Source organism: Lutra lutra, chromosome 15 (assembly GCF_902655055.1).
Source record: "Lutra lutra chromosome 15, mLutLut1.2, whole genome shotgun sequence".
In the NCBI taxonomy this organism is placed as follows: Eukaryota; Metazoa; Chordata; class Mammalia; order Carnivora; family Mustelidae; genus Lutra; species Lutra lutra.
In genome coordinates this window covers 65997010-66016695 of record NC_062292.1, presented here as the reverse complement: position 1 = coordinate 66016695, position 19686 = coordinate 65997010, and the positions used below count along the sequence as shown (strand labels likewise).

The 19686-nt window shown below is 56.2% G+C and overlaps 2 protein-coding genes across 3 annotated transcripts in view; both read left to right on the top strand.

Annotated features, from left to right (window-relative positions):
* The window catches only part of CADM3 (cell adhesion molecule 3), a 29524-nt gene extending 18554 nt beyond the window's left edge, over nucleotides 1-10970 (top strand). For both annotated transcript variants that reach the window (XM_047704457.1, XM_047704458.1), the window contains 8 exons: nucleotides 1386-1526; nucleotides 2006-2158; nucleotides 2805-2942; nucleotides 3280-3450; nucleotides 5593-5683; nucleotides 6106-6275; nucleotides 8738-8863; nucleotides 9949-10970. In XM_047704457.1, coding sequence (XP_047560413.1) covers nucleotides 1386-1526; nucleotides 2006-2158; nucleotides 2805-2942; nucleotides 3280-3450; nucleotides 5593-5683; nucleotides 6106-6275; nucleotides 8738-8863; nucleotides 9949-10067 — 1109 coding nt within the window. In that variant the 3' untranslated portion in view covers nucleotides 10068-10970. The remainder of the gene's footprint in view (nucleotides 1-1385; nucleotides 1527-2005; nucleotides 2159-2804; nucleotides 2943-3279; nucleotides 3451-5592; nucleotides 5684-6105; nucleotides 6276-8737; nucleotides 8864-9948) is intronic.
* Nucleotides 10971-11954: 984 nt separating this feature from the next.
* ACKR1 (atypical chemokine receptor 1 (Duffy blood group)) lies at nucleotides 11955-15101 on the top strand. The gene is made up of 2 exons (XM_047704459.1): nucleotides 11955-13681; nucleotides 14084-15101. Exons 1-2 carry the CDS (start codon nucleotides 13658-13660, stop codon nucleotides 15053-15055), a joined length of 996 nt encoding a protein of 331 aa, XP_047560415.1. The 5' UTR covers nucleotides 11955-13657; the 3' UTR covers nucleotides 15056-15101.
* The last annotated feature ends 4585 nt before the right edge of the window (nucleotides 15102-19686 follow it).

Sequence of the window (19686 nt, the reverse complement as noted above, 5' to 3'; positions counted from 1 at the left end):
AATCATTCATGTCCATGGCCTCATTGTCTACATCTATAAAATGAGGGAATTGGATTCCATGATCCCTAAGCTCCCCCTCAGTTCTGTTATTATTCTAAACACCAAAACCAGCGGCCAGACTTTGTGCTCCCACGTGGAGACGGACACCCCAAAGCACCCATGCTTCTTACCAAGCCCAGCACATGCCACCTTCTCTCCTTGGAGCCCCTTCTCCGCTAGGAGCATCCATTATGTATTTCTTGGAAACGGAGCTCTGGTGACCAGGGAGGAAAGGAATAACAGAGAGGGCAGGGGTAAGGTCAGTGCCAGGGGGAGAATGGGGACTATTTAAAACTACTCAATTAGGGAATGCAGGAAGTAAGTTTCTTGGCTTCCAATTAAGAGAATAATGCTGCTGCACTAGCTTAGCCCCACCGGAGGGATGGTGAAGATGCTTCAGAACCAGCTGGAGGGTGTTGTGGATTTTAGTCCCGCAGAGGCTGCTGCTCTCAGGTCACAGAAAGTCAGTCCCAGAGACGAGGGACTGAGCATGGGGAGCAGAAGCCATGCTGTGGGGAACACGGAACAATGTCGAGGGGGAGGGCTCCCGACCAGGCCAACTAGAGGGCCCCTCCCTAGGATACCTTGCCTGTCCTTTGTTTGTTTAATTTGGTTAAGAAGAGAAGGGTGAGAAAGTATTTCCATCGCATGGCAGGGAAAAGTTTAATCCTTTAAAATAACAGGAGGGGGGTGATTTGGGTTGGTGTGTTGAGAAGACTGTTGTCCTGGTACCAAAAGAGTGTCAGCTGATGATGAAGGGAAGTTATTGTGGGAGGAAGTAAAGTCTATGCCAAAATGTTTCAGCTTTTCTTTCTTTCTTCTTCTTCTTCTTTTTTTTTTTTGAATCTTTTTGGTTCCTTATTCCACAGTTTTATCAGCTCCCTCTTATGTAAATGAATGTGGGACCCAGGGCTGGCTTGGCCTTCTCCTCATTTTTAGTTTGGGGATTACTGGTCTCAAGCGCCTCTCCCGTCCTTGCTCGTAGAGGCAGGCGGAGGCAGGGAGGCGGAGCGTAGACTGACAGGTGCGTGTGCGTGCTTTCAAAGTGAACGGCAGCGCCTCTCAGGAGAGTTGCATGTGCGGTGCTCTGTGTAGATCGGGACGCCTGTGTTCCCCTCCACTCAGCAAACATTCAACAAATGACTGTTTTTCTGTGTATTGCAAACAAGAGGAAATAAGGTCTGTCTCCCCTTCCCCACCACCTCTGCTCCTTCTCCCAAGATGCCTTAAGAGAACACAGACACGGGCGCCTTGGACCATCTGGGTTAGATGAGGCACGCTTTGGCCCAGAAGCGGGTGGAGGGGCCGGGCTTCCTCAGGGCGCTGACCCTCTTGCGCTCCTGCAGATAGCCAGCCCTGGACGTCGGATGAGACCGTGGTGGCCGGAGGGACAGTGGTGCTCAAGTGCCAAGTGAAGGACCACGAGGACTCGTCTCTGCAGTGGTCCAACCCTGCCCAGCAGACTCTCTACTTTGGAGAGAAGAGAGGTACTGCCACAGGTCTCCTCTCTCCAGGGGAGCTGTGGACTGGGGCGGGGATCCGCGGAGCCCAGGGCAGCATGTGCCTGGGGTGCGAAGGCTGGGCACCTGGAAGGTGTGCTGTTTGAGGAGGCAACAAGCCAGGGGCTCATCTGCACACTCCAGAGAAACCATGGTGTTACAGCTCCGTCCTCCGGGGGCGAACCTCAAAGCAGCCCTAAGACTTAGCTGGTGTCAAGTGTTGCCCCAAGTACTTCACAAGGCACCCCCACAAGATTCAGGCCTACTTTTCTGAGTGTCCCTGAGGCCACTGTGCCTGCCCAGTGGCTCAGGAATGTGACGGCGTAAAGAGGGCTCAAACTCAGGAGGAGTTCCCCTGCCCCAAACCATGCTGGAGCCCTTCTCCCAAAGACGCTGGCCTGGAACTGGAAGATGACCGTGAAAAGTGCCAGTAAAAGCCCTGCTCCCCGTTCTCCCAATGTCCCCAGCCCTTCGTGATAATCGGATCCAGCTGGTTAGATCCACTCCCCATGAGCTCAGCATCAGCATCAGCAACGTGGCCCTGGCGGACGAGGGCGAGTACACCTGCTCCATCTTCACCATGCCCGTGAGGACGGCCAAGTCCCTCGTCACTGTTCTCGGTGAGGCTCCCTAACCCCAGGGGCTCCGCAGCATGCCACTTTGCAAACACAGCTCTTAGGTGAGCCCCTGAGGCAGTCAGAGGCCCAGCGAGTCTCTGAGCATTTGGGGAAACTTCAGTTTGTGCTTCCTTTGCAATGGAACAAAATGCAGAGTACGGGGTTCTGATCCTTTCTGCTCTACTTACCGTGTGCTCTGGGAGGAATCTCTTACTCCCTCTGAGCCTGAATTTCCTAAACTATGATAAAAAAGATGCTGACGTCTATTCTGCGTACCTCCTAAGACTGTATGAGGGAAACACGAGAAGTCTTTGCAGTTGTTGATTCTAAGGTCCAAGTACCCTCCTGCTGCTTATGTGCTCTCAGCTGGGTCCTGTATTTCAGTTTCCTTCCGTGCTCCCCTGGGCTTTACATCCTTTCTGTAGCCAGCCAGTGGTGCTATGGGGTGCCGGACTACGTACTAGATCTTCCCTGTGGGTTCTTAGGGAGGAGATGGGAGAAAAAGATGATTTCTCTAGTCTTCTACCCATTCTAACCCGAAGTAGGACTCATGCATCCTGAGTCCCTGAGAGGCCATCTCTGCAGGTAGAGTTGAGGTCACCTCATGGTGCCTCTCTTTCCTATCTTGTCCGTCCCCCCTCCATGGCAGGAATCCCACAGAAGCCCATCATTACTGGCTACAAGTCATCATTACGGGAAAAGGAGACAACCACCCTAAACTGTCAGTCTTCTGGAAGCAAACCTGCAGCCCAGCTCACCTGGCGGAAGGGCGACCAAGAGCTCCACGGTAAGTTTTCCCTGCTTTGGGGCTCAGGGGGAGAGGGTAGGATGGGTGAGGAAGAGAGGGGTACATGTCTGTGTGTGCACGCATCAGCATGGTGTAGGAGAAGGACAGGTGTTTTGTGCACACTTGTGTGTGTGTGTGTGTGTGTGTGTGTGTGTGAGTGTGTATGTTAGGGCCCACATTCTCCCTGTGTGTACATCACCATTTCACAACTTTCTAAGTTTGTCTAAGTGGAGACTCGCCATCTGTATGCCTGCCGTGGGCCCACACTGTGTCTGTATGTTAGGGCTCACACTGTGTCTGTGTGTATGCGCGTGGACGTGTCTGTTCTGTACTCCAGGAGAACCAACCCGCGTTCAGGAAGACCCCAATGGTAAAACCTTCACCGTGAGCAGCTCAGTGACATTCCAGGTTTCCCGGGAGGACGACGGGGCGGACATCGTGTGCTCTGTGAACCATGAGTCTCTAAAGGGAGCTGACAGATCCACTTCCCAACGCATTGAAGTTCTATGTATGTGGTGGGCTTGTGGGTGAAGAAGGGTCAGGTATGAAATGGGGGTAGGGGACGAGAGCACGCGTGGCTACGTGTAGCACCTCACGCAGATAAGCGATGAGTCCACAGGTGACACACCAGGCTGAGGGTCAGCAAGCTTCTTGGGAGAGGGCCCAATAGCAAGTATTTGAGGCTTTGGGGGGGTCACACGGTCTCTGTCTCAACAACTTAATTCTGCTGTTGCTGCAGGAAAATAGCCATAAACTGTATGTCAGCACATTAGTGTGGCTGTGTTCCCATAAAGCTTTATTTACAAAAACACACAGCTGGCAGGATTTGGCCCCAGGGCAAGTTTACCAAGTCCTGAGCTAGGCCAGGGATGTACCGCTAGATTGTGAGCTCTGGCAGTGACTGTAACAAGCCGGGAATTAGAAGACGCAGGGCTGGTCTCCCCTTCCCCTTGCCCCCCACCGCTGGGGGCTGTGCCAGCTTAAGGAAATGGCTTCATCCAGTGAGCTGGACTCTTTCTTTCCTCTAAGAGAAGATGAACCTGGTGATCACTAAGGCTTCTTCCTAGACCAACACACTGTGATTTCAGGATTCCAGATTTTCCCTGTGGTCCTCATCGTCTGCCCCAGCCCCCAAAACCGGAGGGTTCTCGGGTTTCTGACCTACAATGACCACTGTCACAGTCCCTACTCCAAGCCTTTCCAAGGGTCCTCATTTCTCTGTGGACTCTGCCTTGAGTATAGACAGGAAACTTTCACCCTCTCATGAGAAACTATAAATTTTCTGAGTGTGGGACCAAGAAAAAAGAAAAAGTGCAAAGACAGAATACAGAGAATCATAAAACAATGCATTTCTTGTCCTAACATCTCTAGAGGCTTGTCATTATCCTCAAATAACTCAACTGCTTAACCTTCTTTTTTATGGAAGATCCAGGACTGACTCTGGTGCCCTTTAAAATCGCTAGACCCCTTGCTGAAAGCTGAACGTGAGGCAGGTTTCCGGGGGTGTCCCTTTCCATTTGGCTGCAGACGGCCCGGATTCCTGTGGGTGGGACTGCTGCTGACTGGTTATGCCTCTTTGACCAAAGTTTGCCCTCTCCCAGGGGCCGCTGCGTGCTTCACCGATTAGCATGAGGGTCAAGGGGAAGACACCGAGGAAAGAACTCAGCAGACTTCAGAGTTCTCAATCACCCTAAGGTGTTTCTCTGCTGATCGGTTATGCATGCGGGGCCCCTGGCCTTGGGATCCTTCCTTCAGGCCCTGGTCCCCCCTCCCATGTCCGAACCCCACAGACTTCCCTGCCGGGTACTAGATCCTCTGGCGCTGACTCTCGAGGCCCAATGGTGATCAGCAGTCAGTTAACAAGCGTGAGACTCCAGGCAAGGTGCTAGAGGTTTCGATGGGGGTGGGGCCCCTGTATTCTCACCTGGCCTGATTCTCTTTGTCCTGTTTGATTTGATGGAAACATGTTCATAAGCAGGTGGTTAAGGTTGGCTCTGTCCGCAGGGGAAGCTCGGCCCCTTTATCTGTTGTTCTAAACCAGCCTCTGGCTGTATTTAAGCAGCCATCTGGCCCTAGCCTCCTAGAAGCCCTCTGGTGCCCGTGGCAGACGCCATCCTTTCTTCCCAGAGCACATCTCTGCAGCCTAAATATGACCCCCATCTCTTGTTGTTGGGAAACTCTCCCTTCACTTTTGCTCTGACCCTGAAAATGATACTCGGCGTTCGCAGGCTGTTCCCTAGGAGCAGAGGAGAGAGGGTGCGGAGATTGTGAGCTCAGGAAACGACCCAGGTCAAGTTCACTGCTCCATCAGAAATGTGCATGAAGTCCCACTTCTGTGCCAGGCCCAGGTGAACCAGGGGCCTTTCTCGGCTCTCTGTTAGGACACCCCTTCGGTGTCCACCACAGACAGAGCTTCAGAAATCCTACCTCTACGGGGTTGCGATGCAAATCCCGTGCACACTGAGTAGTAACCATGGATTTTGCTCGTGAGAGATTGGGGCTGGAGGTCTGTGTCCCCAGCCCTGCCCACGCCTGAGACAGGTAGGAGTTGAAGCCTTAATACACAACGGGGTGATGGCGGGACTGTGGTCCTTGGTCTTCTCCTGGACGGTGTGGCAATGGTGCACTGACATCATTTCCTTCTCCACAGACACACCCACGGCGAAGATTAGGCCAGACCCCCCGCACCCCCGCGAGGGCCAGAAGCTGCTGCTCCACTGTGAGGGGCGTGGCAATCCCGTGTAAGAAGATCGGCTTCCTGGCCTGACACCTCCACACCTCAGACCCTGAGCTTCCCTTAGAGTCTCCCCGTTTCCCTCCTGTTCTTAGCCTCTCGCTTTCCCTGACCCTGCCCTTCACCGTCCATCCCTGGAGACTGCATCTCCTGCAAAGCAGCAGAAGAGGGGCCCTTCCCAGCTGCCCCCGAGGTCCCCATGGGAACCCCCAAGACACAGCCAGACATGAGTTAGGAAACCACCCTCATCCTGGGGTCAAATCCCGAAGGGTCACCCCTCCCTTCAGCAGCTTGTGCCTGGGGCCCCTGTAGCCCCTGAGCCTGGGTCAAACCATCATTGACTTCCTCCTCCCAGGTATTTTTTTGTTGTTCCCTTTAGCCCCCTGACCTGCTCGCTCCCAAACATGTGTGATTCCTCTGCCTCTACAGCCCCCAGCAGTACCTGTGGGAGAAGGAAGGCAGTGTGCCCCCACTGAAGATGACCCAGGAGAGCGCCCTCATCTTCCCCTTCCTCAACAAGAGCGACAGCGGGACATACGGCTGCACAGCCACCAGCAACATGGGCAGCTACAAGGCATACTACACGCTCAACGTGAATGGTGAGCCCTCCCAGCCCTCCCCAGGCATCCTCCTCGCCTGTCTGCCCACCCCACGCTCTGTGTCTCCCTCTCCTGAGAGCAGCCCTCGCTGTGCCTTGAGGGCAAGAGGGCCGACCATGGGAGTGTGGTACTTGGGCTCTAGGTCTGCTCTAGGTCTGCTCTGGAATGTGCAAGACGGAAGCCATCAGAATGGTGGGCTCTGGTGAGCCCTAGTGGTGCACCTGACACCATCCTCCCACCCCTACTCTCCCCGGGCAGCAATAAACTATGCCTCTGTGTGGAGAGGCCCCAGAGTCTCGCCAGGGCCGGTGTGGGGGTTCCCCTCTCCACGGGTCTGTCTCAGGGCTGCTATTCTGGTGACCAGCATGGGACCGGCGTGTCACTGCCACTTCCTGGCTGCAGACAGGGTAGGGTGGTGGGTTCAGGCAGAACGCAGACGCCCGTTGGTATGATGCTGAGACACAGACCACTTTCTCTGATGCCTTATCTCCCAGAGACACCAGTGATGCTTCTTCTCTGAAATTCTTCCCACAGCTGTGACCACAAAACCTCAGGAGCAGTGACAGGCTGGCACAGAGGTCCCCTTATTGGAGAGCGGGCAGAATTTCTGAAGATCTTAGTGGCAGCAGGGTCCTGCCAGAAAACCTTACAAGCTCAGAATAGGGGAAATGCGTTGTCGGGGGAACACTAGAGGCTCCCTTACCAGAAATGCCCGTTCAGTCGGTGAGGTGACAGATAAGAGACCTGAGACCTTGGGACCGGGGTGTTTGTGCAGATGGGGTGATTCTGACTCCAAGGACAGAACTCAGCACGTGGGAGCTGCCTCAGCACCACAGACAACGCTGGTGTAGGATGTCAGCAGCGAGGACCAGTGTCAGCCCCCAGAGCTCCCCCGGCCAATTCTGAGGGTGACTACCAGGGTGGTGAGAGAGAGTTCCGTGGCCCCTGCGGTTGGTGGTTGGTCTCCCGGCCCCCTCCCCCACGGTCCCGTCTCACTGCGTCCTCAGCCAGTGCTGACACCCGGTGGTGGGAGGAGGCTCTGCAGCTCCTTCCCTGGGGCCTCCAGAGCAGCCCCGACCCTATCAACAGGGAAGGGAAAACGGAGTTCCAGCAGAGACAGGGATCTGCAACTGATGACCCCAGAGGTCATTTTGGCCATGGGAAGCTCTGTTTTTCTGAGGGATTTCCCTTTCCATAGCCTCTGGAACAATTATCCAGGATGATGATGATGATGATGATGATTTTTTAATGTGAGACTGTGTGCACCTACTGCCTGGGAGAAAGACAGGAGCGACGTCCCTCTGCTTCTTCCCACTCAACACTTTCACACCCACCCCACCATATCATGGAGCCCCTAGGCCCATCCTCTCCCTCCCTCCCCAGCAGAGCATAAAAAATCAGAACATAAATGTTTTCTTTTCCAATTAGGCGTAGACAGTCAAGGAACGAAAAAGCTGGCCCAGTCAAGCTCGAGGAGACGTGAGGCAGGAAAGACAAAATATATAAGGAGTCAGTGAGGCATCAAGACTCAAGCTGACTCTGTAGGAAAACAGTAGCCTTCCCGTGGGTGGGACAGGTACACCTATGGCTCATGTAATTTTGGACACATCAGAACTGTCCTGGGCCTGGGCGCTGTCTCCTCGGGTATTTGGGACTTGGACGAGGCTGGTGTTGTCCTCGTCGTGCCTGGCCCAGTGTGCACTCTGAGGATCTACCCCCTCCCCAACCCTGCCATAGATGCTGCCGTGGAAGGAAGATGGCGGAGACATTGGCCATCATGGGAAGAAGCTCAGGGTGTGGGCAGGGGAGGGGCATCCATGAAGGAAGTCCTTGCCTTTCCCACAAACCTCTCGAGGCTGGGATGTGACGCTGGAGTCTGAGGCCTCCCGGTGGAGGCATGCTGGAGGACTGCGATGTAGTTGGACCCCGGAACGGCTCTTCACACCGTGACCTCAGTTCATGGTCTTCTGGGAGGCGCCGTCAGAGTTCCCCTTCGCAGCTTCATCGGTGTCTCACTGTCTGGGCTTGGGGCAAAGAGGAATAGGCTGGGGGCCCCCTAGAGAGGCCAGCTCTGAAGGGCAAGCAGACAGGAGAGAGAGAGAGAAGGAATAGTCTGATCCCCCTGAAAGTAAAAGCAAGAGCGAGAACAAGGGACGACATGGGTGTTAACGGGATGAATTTGACCAGAGCTTCCGTGCCAGAAACACAGCTGAAAGGGTTGAGTGTGAGCAGATCTGTCAACTATTTCACGAATACACAATTTTTAAGGAGAATTACTGCGTTCCAGACGAGGGGTAAGAAAGAAGGGTGCAAAACCAGGCACGTCCCCTTTGCCGTTCTATTCGGTCCGCTCAGCGGATGTCAGCCCGTGTCCTGTGCCGGGTCAGACGGCCCACGGCCGGGCCAGAGATGTGCTAAGACAAGGGCTCTTCCAGGTCTGACTGTGTGCTCCCCCCCCGCAGACCCCAGCCCGGTGCCCTCGTCCTCCAGCACCTACCACGCCATCATCGGCGGGATCGTGGCGTTCATCGTCTTCCTGCTGCTGATCCTGCTCATCTTCCTGGGCCACTACTTGATCAGGCACAAAGGTCAGAGGCAGTGGGGAGCCGGGGTTGGGGGTGGCAGGCAGGGAGGCAGCAGGGCGCTGGCTGCCCGATGCTCCTTTGGGGACTCCACTGGCCCTTGGAGGGTGAGAGGAAGAAAGAAGACAGCCAGCCCTGTGATGACTGAGCACCACCAACCCTGCAGTAGAGCCCCATCACTCAGTGGTCCTCCAAGTCAAAGGGAGCCTTCCATCTCAGTCCATGCTGCCCCTCCCCCCGCCCCCGCCCTGCCACTCTGCCCCCAGGGTCTCCTGCTGAGTGGAGACCTGCCCACTCTGCCACTCCCATCTCTTTCTGCTCTGGCTTCCTTTCTCATCTCTTTGTCCTTCCATCCCACAGCATCTCTGCTCCTCTCCCATTTCCATGCCTGCCCACTCCTTAGAGTTTCCCCTCTGTGCTACTTCAGCCAGCAGCCCCGCTGCACAGCTGACCCAGACCTCAGCTCCCTGTTCACGGCTGACCTGCAGTTTCCCTGTCCCCACCTAGGGTGTGCATGTGTGCACACACACACAGACGGGAGCACACATGCACAGAGGTACATACAAGTGCTACACGTACAGGTGCACACACACACGTGCACACACACGCACAGGTACACACAGACATACATGCACCTATTGGCACACACCTGTACACACAAGTGCACACGTGCACACTCATACAGACGTGCAGGCAGACATGCACGTGTGCACACCCACACACGGGCACACAGGCGTACACACGCAGGTGTACGCGTGCACACTTGTACAGACGTGCAGGCACATAGGCACACGCGTACACCCACACGCATGCACACATACACAAACGTACACGCAGGTTTTTTTTCTTGTTTTATGAATGAGGTTCTAGTTAGGGGCAGCATTCATTCACTATTCAGGAGGTGTGGTCAGGTGATGGGTGTTGGCAGCAAGATGCAGACCTGGTCAGGTGGGGAGGTAGAGAGCTCCAGGCAGGAGAAGTGTTGCAGGAGCAGGGGGGCCGTGGGCCAGCAGGGCAGGGGTGCGGGCTGGGCTTTGGAGGAGTGGAAACTGCTCCTGCAACTGACAGGAGGGGTCTCTCTGTCTCTGCAGGAACCTACCTGACACATGAGGCCAAAGGCTCTGATGACGCCCCAGATGCAGACACGGCCATCATCAACGCAGAAGGCGGGCAGTCGGGCGGAGACGACAAGAAGGAATATTTCATCTAGAGGCGCCTGCACACCTCCTGCACCCCAGGGCCCCACGGGGACTGCTGGGGCCATCACCAACCTGGACTTGTACAGAGCGACCCCAGGGCCGCCCCTCCCGCTTGCTCCCCAGCCCCCCACCCCCCTGTACAGAATGTCTGCTTTGGGTGCGGTTTTGTACTCGGTTTGGAATGGGGAGGGAGGAGGGCGGTGGGGAGGGAGGGTTACCCTCAGCCCTTTCCGTGGCTTCTCTGCGTTTGGGTTATTATTATTTTTATAACAATCCCAAATCAAATACGTCTCCAGGCTGGAGGGGTGAGGAAAGCAAAACCCTGGAGTATAGGAGGAGAGCGAAAGCGGAGGGGTGAGGACCGGGAGCCAAGCCGAGCTGGTGTGGGGGCCTCCCCCATCGCCCTCCGTCCTCCACCGCTTCCTGGCCTCCTGGGGGAATGGGGAGGTGGTGAGCAGAAGCTGGAGGGGGCTTTTCCTCTGCTAGTCACGCACCTCAAGTTACGGACAGGGAAGCGGGCCGCCCGGTCACCCCTCCTCCACCATGACAGGAAAGGGGTGAGTGGGCGTCCCCAGGAGGTGTGAGCCAGCAGGTGGAAGGCAGCCACGCAGGGACCCGGGGCTCCCACATGGGAAGGACATAGGTCCCTGCCAGGAGCGGGTAGTTCTGCAGGGGGAGGATGGCAGAGAGGGGCCTGTACCCCTTGCCCCCCATGACGAATGAAGCCCGGCCCCGGGGGGACTGCTCCAGCAGCTGTGGGAGAGGCGCTGCTCCGGGCCCCTGGCTCTGACCCGAGCCCTGACTGTCGCACGGCAACCGCTGCTCCCGTCTTGTGCTGCCTGCCCTGCCCCTTCCCGTTCCCTCAGCAGCCAGGCAGACATAACAACAAAAATACTAAAAGGAGCTTCACTGCACTGAGCTGTGTCCTGCCCAAACGAGGGGAGTAATGTGAACTCTGTGAGTGTGTGGTTCTCGTGTCTGTGCTTGCATCTGTGTGTATATGCACGCGTGTGGAAGAGGGACGGAGGGAGCGCCCAGGCGGGTGGGGGCTGCGGGACGCTTTGCAAAGGAGGGCTTCAGGCGGGGAGGGTTCTGATTTGGGCTGTGGACCTCACCTGGGCTGTGGCTCCATCCCCATGTGTCCCAGGTCGCCCTCGGTGCCCATCTGTCATGGAGAAAACAGTCCCAGGGTGTGTTTTGCTCAGTAGCCCATCTCATCTGTCCCGAAAACAGAGCATTCAAACCCTGCCTCAATTTCCCTTCTCAGAGCCACAGAGTCAGTGCTACAGCCTTTGCTATGCACCCCTCAGGCCTCTCCCCGGCACTGACCCTGGAAGGACCATTGTCACTTCTTCCCCCCCAGAGTCTGTCCCCTGGGTGGCGAGGGCTGGGAGTGAGCCTCGGTCTCCTTCCCATCTCCACCCCTGCTTTTGATTTTCTGTCTTCCTGCGCTGCCGTGGAGATGAGGTCGCTCGCCCTCCCTGTCCCAGCGGGGCCCCACTCACTCCCTCCAGCGCGTCCTCCCTGCTGCAGCCAGCAGGCCTGTCCACCCCCCTCAGTTCAGGTAATATCCACGTGATTCTTCCAGCCGCTGGCTAGGGCCCTTGGGCAGCACGGGCAACCCCCCACCTCAGCCAGGGCCCCCCCTCACAGCAACAAGGCAGCCTAGGGCCCCAGGCCTGTCGGCTCCCTGTCTCCCAGCACCCGCTTTTGGGAAAATGACCTTTCCTCTTTGAGCTGAACCACTCTGTCCATATTACACAGAAGCCATATTTGTACGGGGGCGGGGGGGAGGGGCTGTTGTGCTGTGTGTGTCTGTCTGTGGGTGGGGGGAGGGGAGCAGGGAGGGGATCGTGTATCTTTATAATCTTTCTAACTCTCCTGTGCTAATCTCCGAGGGGCCACCCTCAATATATCTGGATTATCCGTGTCGTCCGGCTGCCTCCTTCTTGCTGCTCTTGCTCCAGTCGGGGTGTGAGGGGGGTTCTGCTGGTGTCCCCTGCGCCTGGAACCCCCAGGGGTGGCCCCCTCCCCCAAGGGCATCCCTGCGCAGAGACAGCAGAGCTCTCCGAGAGAGAGCAGGCTGTTCATCCCCTCCGGCAGGGTCCTTGCTTTCTCGCATGGTTGGGGAGGGGTGTCTGCCTGCTCCCCGCTGCCCCCCCGCCGGGCAGTACCGGAGAAGGACACAATGACGGCAGAGACGCAGCTGGCCCCACAGCAGGACAGACCCTCCCCAGGGCTACTGAATAGCCCCGCTCACGTTGAGCCTGAAACCGGAGCAGTCATCCTGGGAAGAAAGGGGATGGCGATCTGCGTAAGGCACCCACCTTTGCATCTCGGCTCCCCAACTCTGACTCCATGCACCCCTACCTGAATGCAAAAGGGCTTCCTGGTGAGATTGAGTTGAAACACCCCAGGCTTTCCTGGAATGAGATAGTGTCGCCTAACCAGCTCCTGAGACCCCGTGACTCACCCATCCCGAAGTCCCAGCCGTTTCCCCACCCAAGAAAAGGCAGGGAAAGAGCAGAGACGGTGCAGAAGCCCTGGAGGGGTGAGGCTGCCAGGAGCAGAGGTGTGGGTTCAGGAGCCTGCATGTGCGGAGTAAATGCTTTCCCTCTGCCAGCCGGAGAGAAACAGAAGCCCCACCCCCGTAAGGAACTGCACACATCGCCGAGAGGCCCGCCAGTGAGGCCGTTCCGAGCCTTTCTGTCCCCCAACACAAATATGATCGAGAGCGCCCCATGGGAGACAGTCCCATTGTAGAATGTGCTGCCCCACTGTCCCCCAGAGCCTGCTTTAGCTCGTCAGACAGCACGTCATGCTTGGTATGGAGAATGCGTTCCCGGCGCCCGTAGGTGGCTAGACCAACGCCCAGCCGCTCCCCGAAGCAGCTTCCTCACACAGCCTTGACCGCTGGCCCCCGGCCCTTCCTGTCCTCACGTTGAAACACCAACACCCACCTACCACCTAGCCCTCGGCTATGTGCTCGCGACACACAACACACATAGCCACACACAGAGACGGCATGCACAGCACAGGGCTATCAACAGGGGCCAGTCTGACCTCAGGCACCACTCACAGCCCCTCCCTCGAATGTCCCCCTGGAGCTGTCTTTCTCTGGATCTAGTTCAAGGAGGTGGAGACTCAGTGAGAGTCATCAGCTGCCCCTTCCCTCTGCCTTCCCAGCAGGTCTCTTATCTCTGCCTCACAAGTCACCCCTGGCCCCTCTTCCTTCCTGGTGCTCGAAGACTCCATCCCTGCTGGAAACCCCCCTGGCTTCTCAGCCCCCCTTTCCACCTTCGGGAAAACACCCACTATCTGCGGGCCATCTTTTTCCTTTCCTGAGTGCAGGTCCCCACCAGTGAAATCCAACCTCAAAACAGGAAGCCCCGGGCTATTGCCCCTTCTGGGCCTGAGCTTGAGGCGGGCCATGGGTGTGGGGCGAAGGCTTCCTGAATGCCCGGCTCCCCCCCACTGCCTATCCCCTGGCCCTGCCCAGAACTGATGGCCTTCATTAGCCCCTGGCACTTATCTTGGAGCCGCAGCCACCCACGGGACGTTCCCAGCCCTTCTCTCTGCCTGCCCTTAGCCCAGCAGCGCCATGGGGAACTGCCTGCAGCACCAGGTGAGTGTGGGACTGGGCCCACAGTCCCCCATCTCTTTGTCCCACCACCTCTTTCTGTCTGCCTCAGGGCCTTTGCACCTCTTTCCTTCTCCCCTCATCTCTTACCCTTCCCTCTGTTTCCTTCTCCTCCTTCTTACTCTGGTCTCCGGGGTCCCTCATCCATCCAGGTCCCTGGCGCCCTGGCCCTGACCTTGTCCGGCTCTCACATACTGTCCGTTCCCCTCCCCTGCTCTTCCTCCCAGGCTCCGAGGCTCCTGTGACATCCTTTCCTGCTGTCCCCACTGCATCCCCTCCTCCAGGCTGGCCTCCACTCCGTCTCCCCCTCCTGCTCCCTTTATTCCCAGGGACTCCTGAGTGGGGTAAACAGATGATCTGACTGTCCCCTCTGGGGCTGTCCTCCAGGTGGCGAATGAGGACTCTACTAAGTTCACCTTTGAAGACGATATTTGGGATGACTTTAATGATTCCTATGGCCTGAACTATAACTACAGCAACGTGGACGCCGCTGCCCCCTGCCGCTCCTGCAGCCTGTTGGACGACTCCTCCTTGCCCTTCTTCATCCTCACCAGCGTCCTGGGCATCCTGGCCGGGGGAGCCGTCCTCTTCGCCCTCCTCAGACCTCTCTTCCACTGGCAGGCGTGCCCCGAACGGCCTTTCCTAGTACAGCTGGCCGTGGGCAGCACTCTCTTCAGCATTGCGGTGCCCTTCCTGGCTCCAGGGCTTAAGGAGCTCCAGGGCACCCCTCTGTGCCACCTGGCCCACATGGTCTGGTATGGCTCAGCCTTTGCCCAGGCTCTGCTGATAGGGTGCCATGCCTGCCTGGGCCCCAAAATGGGCACAGGTCAGGTCCCCAACCTCACCCTGAGGCTTGGTGTGGGACTCTGGGGAATGGCTGTCCTGCTGGGGCTGCCGGCCACCCTGGCCACTGACACTTCTCATGGATTCTGCTCCCTGACATTCAGCAAGAGCCACTGGTTTCTGCCGCTGTTGCATGCCATCACCTGCTGCGCCATCTTCACCTTGCTGCCACTGGGTTTGCTAGGAGCCAAGGTGCTGATGAAAATACAGGGCAGGTGGCAGTGTCCCTGGGCCAATGTCCTGTGGGCCTGGTTTGTGTTCTGGTGGCCTCATGGGGTAGCTGTGGGCTTGGACTTCCTCGTGAGGTCCAAGGCCTTGGTCCTGTGGACATGTCTGGCCCAGCAGGCTCTGGATTTGCTACAGCACCTGGCGGAGGCCCTGGCCATTCTGCACTGTGTGGCCACACCCCTGCTCCTGGCCCTGTCCTACCACCAGACTGCACGCGCCGCCCCGCCCCCCCTGCCCCTGCCTCTGAGACGGCCTTCTCATCTGGACACCCAGGGAGGCAAGTCCTAGCTCTCTTCCTGCCTGTCCACCTGAATTAAAGTCTACGCTGCTTTAATGAAGCTGTGGTTTCTTATTTTATCCGGGGACGTAGAGGAGAGGAAGGAGAATGGAGAGAAAGGCATTTCAGGCCAGACCTTGCTGCAGGCATCTGTTTCTCTAGCCGGCCTGGGGAGAAAGTGAATGACATACAAACTTCCTCAGGGCGCAGAGATGTTCTCCAGAGGTGTGAGGTTATTGCCGTCTCAAAGGGGAGGAGATTCGCCTGAGTATGAGGGGAGCAGGGCGCCTGAGAAACCAGAAGAGATGAAGGAAGAAGAGAAACTGCTCGGGAAAGCAAAGGAAACAGGAATAAAAACCGGAGAGAGAAAACCAGAGAAGAGAGAAGAGCCGAGAGCATGGCCCCCGCCCTGTCTGACTTGTCTAGCCTTCCTCTCCGACTACTATCTCCCTGACAGCTGTTGGCTTTGCTTGGAGATCAGGCAGAGAAGCATCCCAGGGGGCCTCACTTTGTCCAGGGAACATATCAAGATAATTCCAAAAGCCACTTCTTAGGAATCATCTCCCCGAGGTTTGTTTCTCAGCAGGACACAAATCCCTGTGTGTGTGAGCGTGCACGTGTGTGTATGTGTGTGTGCATCTGTGTGTCTCCATCTGTTGGAACCTACATCCTTGCTAGGTGCAAGCACGGAATAGCACGGGTCCACGTGGGGCTGCCTCCCCGTCTGTGTCTGCACCACACACCTGTGTGCCCTCTCTCAGACCCTCCCTCCTCTGGGCTCCTCCCTCTATCCTTGTTTTCCGAATGTGGAATCAGGATTAATGACTCACTCCCTTACCCAAATGGGTTTTCTTTCCCCTGGCTTCTATGCTGAGTCTTCTCTGTGTGTCTGTGTGGGATGCATACAGGGAACTAAAACCCAAGAAGTCAAGGGGGTTGAGGCACTTTGAGGGGAGGGGCCTGATCTGACTTACCTTCCACTTAGAATCCTATGGATTTTTCCCCCTTTGAACCCCAGCTCCTGAAACGGGTCTTTCCTTCCACCTTTCACACCACAGCCCCATGCCCTGCCCATAGTCATAGTCCTGGAAGGTTTTTCTCCAGGTCTGGGTAGTGGTTGGAAGGACAGAGGATAAGCCCTCTCTGTAAGGGCAAGATCCTCGACTGCCACCAACAAACTCACCCTCTGCCCGGGATGCCACGCACCCAAAAATGAGTTTCTCTCTCCAACCCAAGTGAAAGCTGGGGAGACTTGAAGGGTCCCTTCCATCTGTCTGAATCCCCACACAGCCTTCCCGCGTTGTACAGACGTGCTCTAACCTGGCTCCCCTACACCGTTTCTGCTCGACTCTGGGCTTGGAGGTAACTGGGAGAGTGCAGGAGGCGCCCAGGCGCGGGCCGGAACATCCTCGGGAATTTTCCTGGGTGGGTGCGTGACCAAGCCTCCAAATCCAACCCCCCCTCCCGTCTCTTAGCAACCATCAGGGTAGCGGCTGATTGGTGCATCCTAAATTGAAAGGCGGGACTTAGGGCCCGAGGAGCCGCAGGAGGCGTTCGTTCTGAGACAGGGAAGAGAGAAGGAAAATGAAGGAAAAAGAGAGATTTACAAACCTAAATTATGCTAAGGCCTCCAACCACAGTTCGCGAAGGCGGCGCAGGGATTTCTCTCTCAGCCGCTTTCCAGAGAGGACTTCTCGGAACCCGCCAGCCCCTCCCCCTCTCCATCCTACCTGACATCCCCCCACAACCCCCTCCTCCAACGACACCCCGGACACCCCCCACCCCCCAACCCCGCTCAGGGCCCTGCCTAAGAGGCTGACCTAGCGGAGGGGAAGCGCAAGGTGCTGTCCGTCCAGAACTCTCCAGGGTCAACCTGATGCTCAGGGGGCTGTACTCCAGCCCCGGGGCAATGTGAACCCCAGCCCGGCCCCAGCCCCGGCGACCCCAGCCCAGGAGACACAAACTGCGCCTGCAGGGTCTCGCTGGAAAGAAGCCCAGAGAGCCCCCTATCACATCCCTCACCCAGCCAAGGACGAGGCAGAAGCTGGTGGCTGATAAGAGGTCCGGGAGGCTGGGGAGGGAGGTTTGGGGAGGGCCTCCCCACACTTATCTCCCGCCCATCCCACCCCTGCCCTGCAGCTTTACCCCAGTCCTTCCCCACGACCCTTTCCTGCACGGTCTCCTGCACTGGGATGCTTCTTCTGTGAGTCTCAGATGTTTCTTCAAGGCTTTCCTCTGGTCCTCCTACCCCAGGCTGTCACCCCAAGCCGTCTAACCCACCCACCACATGCCACCAGCTTCCCCAAAACTGTTCTGAACCTGGCATCTTTCCAGCAACCCCTCAGGAACCCAGCTCCTGTTTCCTAAGAACCCTTCAGAATTTCATCTTAGGGTTGGCAGGGACGTTCCCTGTGTCTGAGTTAGGGGGTCTCCGGGCTAGGGGAACAATTGTTTCCCACAGAGGAGAGCAGGGAGCAGGCGAGCATGGGGCGCTCGCCAGGCCCTGGGGAAGGTCCACCTGCACTCCTGGAGGGAGACTTATTCCTTTGGGGGAAGACTGAAGATCACAGTGACACCCACAGGTCATTTATTCCAGGCCCCGGGGGCCCCTCCCAGAGGTTGTAGGAAACAGATACCTGTCCTCACACCCTTTTTCCCACTCCCATGTCCGAACCCCACAGCCCCATCATCACCTTCCCCCAGAGGCGGCCCTCTGGGGGAATTCTGATTGAGAACTTCACTGGGATTTCAAATCCAATTCATCGCAGCTCTAATTGCCAGGGATTTGCATGAAAACCATCGTATGCTATCTAATTATTCTGACAAGAGCAGCCCGCCGTCTGGGCACAAGGAGAATCACAGCTTTAATTAACAATAATGCACCTTGTAGACGAATGTGACTGTTTAGGTTAATTAACAAGTCCAAGTCCTTCCAGATCGAATCCACATATCTTCTGGGTGATTTGGGCAGGTGGGACGTGGGCCAGGGGGCGGGGCTGGTTGAGAAATGAGTTCAACAGAGGTGGGCGTCAGCTTTCTCCTCCCCCCTGTGACTACCCTTGCAGGATATCCAGAGAGCCCCTTGAAAATCTGGTTCAGGGGAATTGGGGGGGGTGCACAGCTGTAAGGGATTTCAGCCATCTTGATGTCACACTTAGATTTAGCACATCTTTCAGACATAGTTGTATAAACAAGAGGAAGAAGTCCTTGCAGTTTCTCAGATGTGTCTAATTCACCATCCAGGTGTTTGGGAACAAGGTTTTCAGCATTAGAACCCCATCTACCCAACACTGCCAAGTCTCTCTGCCTTTCCTTGTACCACGTTTTGGGAGCACTGAAAGTTGCCTACTCCCAAGATTCCCAGATAATGTTCCAAGTCCCAGCCTCGTCCTCCTCCAGGCTAATGGTTTGAACCTTTTTCCGGCGTCATTCCCTAGGTCCTGAAAGAATGACACACTGTCTATGGCTGCAAACGACCTCTTTCTGAAGGACCTGAGCCTCCTTTTCTCCCTCAAAGTCGGGTATTACTAATGCTTGGGGAAGGGGAAATCCTAGGTCTCTTGGAAAATCCAGTGAAAGTGATGAATCTCTCTTTAGGAAAATAGAATATTACACCCACAATTTGGCATGGAGTTCTTCCCCACAGCCCTTGGAGTTAAACTCAACACAGGAATTTCCGTGATCAGACAGTGCCTTCATCTCCCCCTTGCTCAGGAAGCTTGAGGCCCAGGGACCTAAAGAACTTTCTGTTCTCTGAATGGGCAAGTCCCGTTTCTACTCTGGGCTTTGCACTTGGCGTCCCTTCTGCCAGGAACGCTCTTCCCTGTGCATTTTCCGTGACTGGCTCCTTCTCATCCTCCATATCGGAACGCAAGTATCACCTCTTCCAAGACTCACCTTTCCTGACATCCAATGAGAGAGACCCCCCACCTACCCCACCCTGTAACTCTCAACGGGTTCACCGGGGATGTTTCCAGCATGGTGTGTATCACATTCTGAAATTGTCTCCTTTCTTCATTGTTTGGTGGCCAGTTTCCTGCTTCTCTGCCTTCCCCTCCCCCAAAACAAGTGTAAGGAATGCAGGAGCTTTTTCTCTTTTGTGACTGGAACATAGTCAGAGCTCAGGAAGTAGGTGCTAAATATGTGAATTAATTAACTTCATACAAATAAAGTGTGGTGCCCCAACCTGGAGGGCTTACAGGCCCCTGGGACTGAGGAATAAGTAAGCACAGATTTCCCCCAGAACAAATGTCAGGACATGGAGTTCCTCCTCCCGAAGGCCTCCAGGGCTTCTCTCCCAGCCCTAAATCATCTGTGGGCTGAAGAAACTGGAGGAAAATCAGCACAAGATTTCTGGCCTGGGTGAACGGAGGAGAGTGGGGGGATGGGATGAGTGGGGAATGGCCATCGAGGGGGGCACTTGTACATAAGTGATGAATCACTGAATTCTACTCCTGAAACCAGCACCACACTCCGTGTTAACTAACTTGAATTAAAATAACATCTCAGAGGAAAAAAAATAAAAGATTTCTGGCCTGAGAACCTGTTTTCTGTGTCCACGTGGGCCAGCTGCAGCCAGGGGGCTCTCCATAGGCCCCAAGCCCAGGTCGGAAGAGCGAGTCTCACTTTCCTTTGGGACAGT

Coding starts and splice junctions, on each gene's coding strand:
- ACKR1 (XM_047704459.1), top strand. CDS start 13,658: ATGGGGAACTGCCTGCAGCACCAG. Junction 13,682..14,083: donor GGAACTGCCTGCAGCACCAG/GTGAGTGTGGGA, acceptor GCTGTCCTCCAG/GTGGCGAATGAGGACTCTAC.